Source organism: Nanorana parkeri, unplaced genomic scaffold (assembly GCF_000935625.1).
Source record: "Nanorana parkeri isolate BGI_ZX_2015 unplaced genomic scaffold, ASM93562v1 scaffold248, whole genome shotgun sequence".
Lineage (NCBI taxonomy): Eukaryota > Metazoa > Chordata > Amphibia > Anura > Dicroglossidae > Nanorana > Nanorana parkeri.
This window is the reverse complement of record NW_017306516.1, coordinates 759466-770054: the sequence shown is the minus strand read 5'-3', so window position 1 is coordinate 770054 and position 10589 is coordinate 759466. Positions and strand designations below refer to the sequence as shown.

The following is a 10589-nucleotide window of genomic DNA, read 5'->3' as shown; positions in this document are numbered from 1 at the left end:
GATGGGCGGGTCTTTGGAAGGATTTATGGGAAAAAAAAAAAAAAAAAATCTATTATGTAAATATATTTTCAAAAAACTGTTCAGAATATTTTAAAATATGGTGAATATGGATATGGGGATGATCATTCAGATCATTATCAGATACAAGTTTTCTATGTTTCATTTTTCATTTTATGGTAGCAAGATGTTTAATTATTGCCAACATTGATGTATCAGTTTCCTGTGCCCCACCATACTAAAGTTTAATTGTGGTTGGCCTTTCCACGTACAGCCATTTTTCAATAAGCGTTAACGCCAGGGCTAAATAGTAACAGTCACCTTTTTGGAGTTTTTCAGTGAGCGTTAGCTCTTGTGCCATTAGGTTTTGGCAACCTTTTTGTGGTTACCTTTTTGTAAATTTACAGTGACCATTTACGCTGGGGCGGTATAGATACTTGCGCCTTTTTGGAGATTTACAGCGACCATTAACGCTAGGGCTGTATAGATACAATAACATTTTTAGAGTCTTTCAGTAAGCTTTAACTCTATGGTGTATATATGGTATATATGGTGACACTTTTTCGGAGTTTTAAGACTATAAATGTTTGGGCTTTCTGCACGATTAGTGTTTTAGGGCTTATGAACATTAAGGATCTTAATTTTAGTTTTTGGGCCATCTATATAGTTACAGATAGCAGTATGACTTTCCAGTTAGGACAATGGCCTCCTTAGTAGAAATGGGACCCCTTTCCCAGTCCCATCTTGCCTTCCCAAGTCGTGGAATAATAAAATAATACAAATCTGAAACCTCTTCCTTTTCATACGCCATAATGCCTCAGGGTATAGAGGCAGGCTGGTATTTGCTGTTCTATATGAGGAAAACTATCTGATTGTACCATCATCTTTAGATCTACCATCAACCATGTAGCATAAGGGCTTGCCTAAATTTGTCTTCCTATTACATAGTTTTGGTAAAGCTAAATGAGATTGCACAGACATGGTACAATCAAATTGCATAGTGTATGGCCAGCTTTAGAAGACAGCAGTGTCTGCAAATGAGGGGACATTGACAACTAGGATTGACTGTAGAGAAATGACAAATATCTGCCTCCTTAGCATGCAATCTAATTGTGAACTTGCTCTGATTCTACATCTGCAGGAGGTTTTCCGTCCAGAGGTGTGCAAGATGCCACTTAGGAATCTCTGCCTCAGAGATGGTCATGAGAGCAAGGGACTTGGTGTACCACCTCAACTGTTTCACCTGCAACACTTGCAACAAAATGTTGACCACTGGAGACCATTTTGGCATGAAGGACAACTTGGTCTACTGCAGGCTCCACTTTGAGACTCTGATCCAAGGAGAGTACCAAGTCCATTTCAATCACTCGGATGTGACATCAGGGAAGGGTTCGGGACTGGGGTCTGGGACTACCTCTGTAGGGCTGCCTTATTATAACGGTGTGGGGACTGTGCAGAAAGGGAGGCCAAGGAAAAGGAAGAGCCCGGGGCCCGGCGCAGACTTGGCAGCCTACAACGCAGGTAAGCAAAGCAGCAAGGCTCGTTCATTTCTAATGCAATGTTTTCCTCTTGATTACACAAAACAGCTTCCATTTATTAAATCTCAACTGATAATAATAGCCTAGCTGGGTATAATTATTTGCATCAAGTGCTGTCAAGCTGGTAATTGCAGGAGCTAGAATCTTAGCATTTTTTCACTTCAGGTAGAAAAACAATGAATGGAAATCAGGTAGAAGAAATGAGGGGGCTAGTCACTGGCAGATGTCTTGTTAGCAGCAGGGATCATTGACCTATGGGGGCTGCTGGGCATTAATGAGGTAGCTCCATCTGATGAGGAACTACAGGTCCCAACAATCCCGCCAACAATCTATTGTCTGTCTTCATGCAGATGTATTTGCCATCTATCGACTAGTCTATTGGGCTGCTTTACTGAAGGAGTTGAGAATCTTCATTCACAAATAGTGTGAATATTCGTTAATTATTCTGCACATATTTAACGTGAAAAGGAATTTGCTGTATCTATCATTTATTAATCTATATGTTTATAATCTATTATCGATGTGTTAGATAATAATTAAATGGATAATAGGCAGATAGATCATTATTATTATTATTATTATTATTATTATTATTATTATTATTATTATTATTATTATTATTATTATCATTATCATTATCTATAATTTATCTATCTATAATCTACTATCTATTAATAATCTATCAATCAAGTATTATCTATCTATCTATCTATCTATCTATCTATCTATCTATCTATCTATCTATCTATCTATCTATCTATCTATCTATCTATCTAATCTATCGGTCTGCCCAGCGATCGGACCGGGTAGGGGTTAAGCAGGTGTTCAAGGTGACAGCACTGAGTAGAGTGTTTGTTAATCGCAGGTGATTTGCAGAAAGCTCATGTAAGTAAGTCGTGCGGCTCCTGCATCAGGTTTCAGTCTGCACAGAAGCATTCCATAAATAACAAAAATAGGCTGTGACTGCGGCTACCCTGACAGTATTTGCTTTAATAATTACCATCAGTACCACAATTCTAGCGTCTGCTTTATAGATCACCTAGGTTCACCCCATAAAATGGCAACTCTCTTATTTCAAGAGGGAGAATTCATTTGGTTTTATCCCACCCCTTCCTGCCACCATATTTTTTTCTAAAGGAGACCTATGCCTCCTAATTCTGTTATTATACATGCGAATAGCTCATGTGTTCATAGACAAAGATTTCGGATACATTTCGATATGGGAGATGTTTGTGTATTAAATAGACAATAAAATGTGATACACTGCATTTGTACAATCTATTATTAAATGCAGAATAAAAAGAGGTCAAGGAATTATGTGGGCACAATGTAGGCAAAGTATCACAAGGTGCAGAAGATAATTTTACTGTGTGACAGTTTAAAAAACAAACAAACTTCCAATTACATCGGCGCTAATCACAACGAATCTAGATATTATTGTTCACAATGATGATGAGTTTTATACTTTGTTATATTACGACACTTCGATATAATTGCTGGGTTAACGTAATTATGGCTACAGTAACAAGGTCCTTTAGTTACTGAGGTGCAATAAAAATATTACATTTTAATTTAGAGTTTAGTATTTATGTAGAAGGTTTAATTTCCGTTGAATATGGAGGTGTATGTATAAATGTGGATATGTGTGTGTGTGTGTGAGAGAGAGTGAGAGTGTGTGTGTGTGTATATATATATATGAGTAGGTGGGTGGGGGGTAATTATAGTGTATTGATCAGGTTATTTCAGAACAGTCTGATATCATAAATATGTAATTTAATATTAATTCACTTTTTTTTTTACTGTTGTGACGGTGAGTAGAGAATTTTGCAAATCATTTTATTATAAATGCTGGATTTGTGGGTTCATAAAACAGTTTACTTAAGCCCCAGCTTAAGCTCCAACTGCGTTACTGTCGAAGGAGGCAACGTTAGGTTTTTCCAAACGCAAAATGCTGACTTACTTCTTCCAGGAAGTCATATCTCCAGGGGTGAGAGACGATCAAAAACTACATTTCTGGTCCAGTTGGCACCAAATGGGTTAACAATTAACCATTTAGAAACGCAGCACTCTCCCTGTTAATCCTGTTTAGTCCTCTGTTCATTGTATACTGGGGTAAAGGGTCCATTGTGGCCCAGAAATTGCTCAGGGTCTGGAAGCTTCAGCTGGGGTAGTTTGGATGTGGATGGATCCTGACAGGCAGAAAATAGCTCAGAAGGGAACTGAACTTCAAAAAGCCCCCCCCCCCTCCTCCCTCTTTCTTTCCTTCTCCTTTAAGTGACTATGTGGTGATGATTTCTCCCATGTCTTGTGTAGGATGGGAATTGGAAGAGTAGTGATTGGGGCAGTGTGACACCCAGGAACACCTGTGATGTGTACACGGATTATGTTCCCATATGCCTTCCCACAACTATAAGGAACTAGCAAAACGGAGGCTGTGTCCTACACCGCCTCATAAGTTAACTTGTTATGACATCCCTGTGAACTAACGTTGAAGTCGGATCGGTTGCCATGGGCAACAACTCTACTTATCCAGTTTAGATTCATCAGCCTTATTTTGAACTCTGTTACTGCAAAGTGCCCTAAGGGGTGTGTGTAACATGGAAGGGTCTCTTTTATTTTGGGAATCCACTCTCTTTCTACCAATATCTATATTTCTATATTAGTGGACGTGTAAAAAATGATGTCCATCTCATCATCAATCACTCCCTAACCCCAGTTTTGCACGTGGGGTGTAACGTGTAAGTAGCTGATCAGTTTGGAAGACCATCATGTTATAAGGCTTGTTTGACTTACTATTGAGTTAAAAGGAACTCCGACTGTCCGTATTGACACAGGAATTATAGTTCGATAATAGACAGACTTATACCCTCTGGAGTCTAGTTTGTAGGGCCACTGAAGCCGAATACCTATATAAGGACTTAATTCCCAGGAAAATAAAAGAAAGTATAGTGAATGCATGGTGAAAGTTTATTGTGACTGTCCTCTGTATTGTGCTGGATTTAGCTCTCACTCACTATTGTGAACTGGCCTTTTCTTGAAGACAATGGTGAAGTTAATGCGATAGGAAATGAGGTTTCTAAGTACTTGGTGCCCCCATTTTGGAATCATTTAAGAAAAGGAAAATTTGGAACGCAAACTGTGCAATCAAAAGAAGTTAGACATTTTTTAATTAATTCCAAACCAACTAAAAGTCAGATATATTCCTTCCAGGTACTGTATTAAAGCAATTCATTATATAATATGTATTGTCAAGTAGCATTCGAACTCGCCATGTATTTAGGTAATGAAACGTATTTAGTCAATTAAATGAAGATAAAATTGTTTCCGGTGTTAAGGAAATATTTTCTAGGATGAGAAAAGTATAAAACGTAATATTTCTACCTTTCCTCCATAAGAGATATTTATGTTGAATAAAAACTTTAACGAAAATTTAAAATACTTTGAAACATCAGTGACATGAAATAGGGGAGCTTAAATGATGTAAACACACAAATAAGATTTCCCTGAAATATGACGGGTAATAAATATTTTTACTTATCTGTCGATTTGGTGCTAAAGCCAATTATGGTTCATTAAAAAGTACAAACGAACTCCAATGCTTCTATCTTGACATATTTTCTTCTTTATCCGACGTCTCTGTATTAATCCCATTCTCTACTATACACACTTACTTTGAATGGTATACCTAAACAGAAATATAAAACTGTGCTAAAACGGATTTTTAAATGCTAGGACTAAATATTGTGGTTTAATCTGACACAAAGATGCGAGACTTCTGGGAAAGCCAACACTTCAGCCTTGCGTGCTATACGCATTTCATCCCCTATTCCCACTGAAAATCGATAATTACCCAAGGATTATTCAAATAGGAAATCTTATACACTATAATTATATTACAGCAGAGGGACCCATTTACAGATGTAAAAAAATCACGACTCACAGACCTTTCTTTAGAAGAAGAAAATAAAGAAGGCACCAATGCAGCCCGTGAAAAGACAGTTTTTCAAAACAGAATATGTTTGATCATTGCATCACAATAATCATTGTAAATAATAATTCAGCTTTTAAGTAAATGTATACTTTGTTTATATAATACATATAAAATAACAATATTTGTGATGCTCCTTATTTCAAAAGTATTAAGTAGAAAAGACGACAGATTCTGTAGCTGCATAAAATTATTCCGTTTCACTTTTTTTCTATTAATTATAAATGTGTAGAAATAAAAACAAAAACAAAACGTTTCAGCGTTTGTCCTTTAAAAGCAACTTGAATTGACAATTGTTAAAAAAAAAAGAAAGCTTTCCTGAATTAGATTACAATTGCAGCTCTCTTGCTCCCCCTAAAGACGATTCGGAGAGGGTGCACGAGACAATTCTTATTTCAATGTCCACGGGGGCCGATTTACTAAGGTTCTAATCTCGCGCAATTTGTAAATCCACTTTAGCACATCGCAACCCAAAGAGTGCTGTGTATAAAAACACAGAACAGACATTTCCGATAAAAGCTGATCAGCCAGTCTTTATCTGATGGCAATCGCAAAATATTAGTCATGCTTTGCATGAAAATCAGTACACTGACTTTTAAACAACAGCTAACTAAAATGTAGGGGACATAAATGTACCAAAAAGTAGAATTAACACTCAGAAGGCTCAGTTCAGGAAGCTAAAACACCAGGATGAGTATCCTTATTTTTAAAAAAGTGACAGTTATTTTCTACTGGGTCCAATGAAATTTGAAGATTACAGTCACATGGCTGAAATAAAGATCCTTTTCCTCCTGGATAGCTTCATGAGTTTAGCCTATAGACTGTATATAAAACATATAAAAAAGATATTTCTATGTATTAAAAAGAATTGAAGTATTATTAGAAGGCATGGTTAGGTGACATTCTTTATTTTTAATATTTGATCTTATATGATATTTGAAAAATAATTTGAACAAAGCTAAAAACAAAATATACAATATAAACTTGTAACATTAATAATGACTGATCTAAAAAGACACAGCTACACCTAAAACACAATCCACTTATTGATATATTAAAGAGACAGTACAAAATAATGTACAATTCTGAGTCAGGGAATCACAGCCCAAAAAAGTTGCTTTAAAAAAAAAAAAGATTGACGCTAAGAAATATGCTATTGAGAGAAGAAGTATTCTCATAGTAACAGCAATACCTATAGAAAGGCACCACTAGTAATATTTTTAGCCATACATGTTGATTTATAGTCGATCACGACTGTTAATGCTACATTTGCATTACATGTATACAGTATCAGACGGTTGATTTCTCACTGCTGATTACTTGACAATGGCAATTAAAAAGTTTATTGTCGCAGATTGCCCCACAGTAACATCATTCTGACTCACAATGCCATTCACTTTAAATGTTGCATAAGTAATTTATTAATACAGAGTAAACTAAAAATGAAAGCATTATCAAGTTATCGCAGTGTGATTTTATAAATATACTGTACGTTGTAAACAGAAAAAAAAAAGGTGCGTGGACATGCAACAGTTTTCTAATGTGATTAGTGTCTAGATTAAAAATACAATGTAATAGAAAGTTTGTACTAAGTGCGGCCATATTGAATAACTATCTGCAGTATCAAGACACAGAAAAGTAGCAAAAGCACCTATAGTATGCAGGTGTTGCAGAGGTGATAGAGATAAAGATAATCTGTGAGGTAACATCAGTGTGATGCAGCAGCCTGGGTAATAATTTTTCTAATTATTGCTGCCATTGCCAATTAATAAGCAGTGGAAAAATAGCAGTTGTGCACAAAACTTGGAGGTGCTCTTCATTGGTAGCCTGGACAATTCTATGGGGTTGTTTTACTAAAGGCAAATAGGCTGTTCACTTTGCAAGGAGATTTTCCATTAGGAGGGGAAGCCCTGCTGACTTCCTTCATCCAATCATGTGCAAGCAAAAATACATTTAAAAAAAACAAATTCCGTGCACATCAATTGGGTATTGTTTACAGAGCACATCATTTTCCTAACATTCACCAAGTAAGCTAAAGGGAAAATTCCCTTGCAAAGTGAACAGCACATTTTTCCTTTAGTAAATCAACCCCTATGTGTCTAGCCAATGCAGAGAAAAATACACTGCATACTGTGTAACACGGCTACATTTGCGGACACTGGCAGATTTGGTAAAAACACAAAACTGTAATTACTAAAATGTTGCCTGCACAAGTGCCCTTTTCTCAGAGACAGATTCTCTTTATATAAAAGGCACCAAAACCTTTAATTTTCCACTGCTGATTACTTGACAAGGACATCATGAATTAAGAAGTAAAATCAATATCTGTAGTGTCGCAGTCTGCCCTACAGTAACTGACTCACATGTGACATATTCACTCTAAATACTGAATAGCTAATTTACTAATGCTCTGTAAGCTCTGTGTTTATATGAGAGAGTGTTTGTGTACATATTTGGTGGGGGGAAGGGGGATTACACCTAACTGAACTGACAGTTTGAAAAGTTCTATTTGTCTAAAAGAAAAGGAAAACAAAGCCACTGTTTAAAACAAGCAACTATTTGTTGCTTGTTTTAAAGTATACTTCTGTGTTACTTTATTGTTCTATATGTCTTCAATGTCTTCATAGGTTACCATAATTCCCTACAGGAAATTTTGCTCAGGCCAGGGAGAATGGCAACATTGGGGATGCTTTAACACAAAAAGTAATTTTTCCACTACACTGTACAGTATTTAACCTAATGTGCCATCTACTAAATGTGAATAAGCACAGGCTAAGATGAAAATGATTAATTTAGTAAATCACCTACGAATAGTAACAGTATCTAAGATAAGATGTTCTAAAACGATCATTCACTCTTACTGTTTAACAGCTATTCACTTTCACTGTCTAAAATTTACACAAATTTGCCAAAGTACATAAATAAGTGGACACCACACCTACACCACATATACTGAAACTATCTGATCATAATTACTGTCATTTTCACAGGCTGGAAGGGTCAATGGATTAAATGTCTGAAATATTCTTAACAAGAGACTTTAACTTTCGACACAATTTTTTATGAAGTACCCCTTGTTTCAAACATTTGTTTAAAAAAAAAAATCTTGGATTGGTCAATTTGCATAGATGTCCTACAGTTACTTCTGTTTCTGTAGTGTGAATTACTGTAAAAACATGGGCAGTAAAATTCTGCAGGAGAATAAGCGGGTGCTGTTTTAAACAAAATAAGCACCTGCATTGCTATTTTTGTACTAAATGACATGCCATAATATAAAATAATTTTAAAAATAATAATGTAAAAAAAAATGATAATAATGTAAAAAAACAACAATAATATACATTCAATACAACGTTGAATGTACGTATAACCTTCAGTGAATCGGCCTACACTGTAAACAAGATAGTAACTAAACTTTTGTTTGCTACTCTCTGATGTCTGTATCGGAGCTTACATAAGGCTAAGGACCGTCCCCTTGGGACCATGTCATAGTTCTTCAGTCTGGTGATTGGCTGCCCAGGCACTGCACTTTGCATGAGAGAAAGGAAGGAAGGAAGGTCACATGCTCCCCCATACCGGGAAGTATAGGGTATATTTAAGGGCTCTGTCTGGTGGGCAAAATGGTGGGAAAGCGGAGGAAAAGTAAGTTTTTGTTGCAGATGATGTGGGCTAAAAAGCTACCAATGGGGCAAAGTGAGAGGTCTACTTTGAGTAATATTCAAGCCTGGCTTTAGGGATCCTTCATGTGATATTGCAGGTGCGAATACTTCATATCCGTAACTATGAAGTGCAAAGTAAAATCTATCCAATGCAATCTTTGCACTAAAATGGGGTCAAGGTCACATCACAGAATTTAGAATCTCTTCAACACCCACAGTATTAATATCATACACAAATACTGCAATGCATTATGTATGACCTTATCACAGGCTATTTAATGAGTTAATTATATCTATTCCCACAGTGGCAGACATAATGCAGTATCATTGCTGCCAAGCTGTCATTCTTATACTATGACTTGTAATTAACTCTGCCACGTTTGACGGAGGTTTAATGGCTTGGTATGTCAATAGAGTGACTCTGCAGGTCTGTAAACTTCCTTTTGTGTTTGCTTTTTTTTGTTTTTTTTCTTCTTTTATTCCAAACAGGGACAACATGCCATTGTTACCTGCCCGTCTTCCTATAGCATGTGGATATTTATAAAATACCATCTTGTCTGAGGTTAACTAGTCAAGGCGTTTTGTACCATTAGCACCTAATAAATGTTTCATTACTAGTATTTGCATCTGGGCACAAGTTTTAAGACTTATTTAAACTCTTAACTGAAACCCCCCCCCCACTTACATGTAATCTTTTAATGAAAAGAAAAAAAAATGAATGGCATTTATATATTATCTAGAGTATAATACAATCTTGTAGAAGCCTGAGGTTTCCTATGCTTACATTATTGTGCACTTAATGCTTTCTTTGACAATGTTGTCAGAGTACTCTGTAACTATGCTTATTCCAGGGCCCAGGTATAGCAGAATACTTAAAGTTCATTAAATATCCAAGTTCCAATGAAATCCTAGGCATAGGGGTAACTTGCACTGCGTACCACGTGCTGTTCAAACATGAGCATCAATATTTATTCTTTTTAAATTTGGTTTTGATTAGTATAACTCTTAGTATACACACACACACACACACACGCAAGTACACATTCCCTTAAGATGACTTTACATGCCTTTTTTTATACTCATTTTGAAAAAACAAGGCCATACATAAAACTGTAGGAAGCCCCCCCCCCCTTTTAAAAAGTACTTATTTTATTTCATACACTCCAGCATTGGGTTTGATTTGTTTTACATCTGTTAAATATCTCTTCCTATTGGACCATAAAACCAAGCCAGGCATCGCTTTCCTACATAAGCTAATCAGTCTTACAAAAACATGGCTGCCTAAAAAACTGTTAAAACGCCTCATTTTAGGAAGTTGCACAAATATATACAGATTGCTGTTATGAATGTGAAGAACACAGGTCATTTTTTTAATATAATATTTTATTTTTATTATATTTTTATTTA

The 10589-nt window shown here is 36.0% G+C and overlaps 1 protein-coding gene across 3 annotated transcripts in view; it reads left to right on the top strand.

Annotated features, from left to right (window-relative positions):
- Positions 1-10589, top strand: part of LHX2 (LIM homeobox 2) — a 44938-nt gene that overhangs the window by 11835 nt on the left and 22514 nt on the right. For 2 of the 3 annotated variants that reach the window (XM_018556712.1, XM_018556710.1), the window contains exon 3: positions 1139-1518. In XM_018556712.1, coding sequence (XP_018412214.1) covers positions 1139-1518 — 380 coding nt within the window. Of the gene's footprint in view, positions 1-1138; positions 1523-10589 lie in introns of all 3 variants that reach the window. The other variant, XM_018556711.1, reaches the window with a different exon arrangement.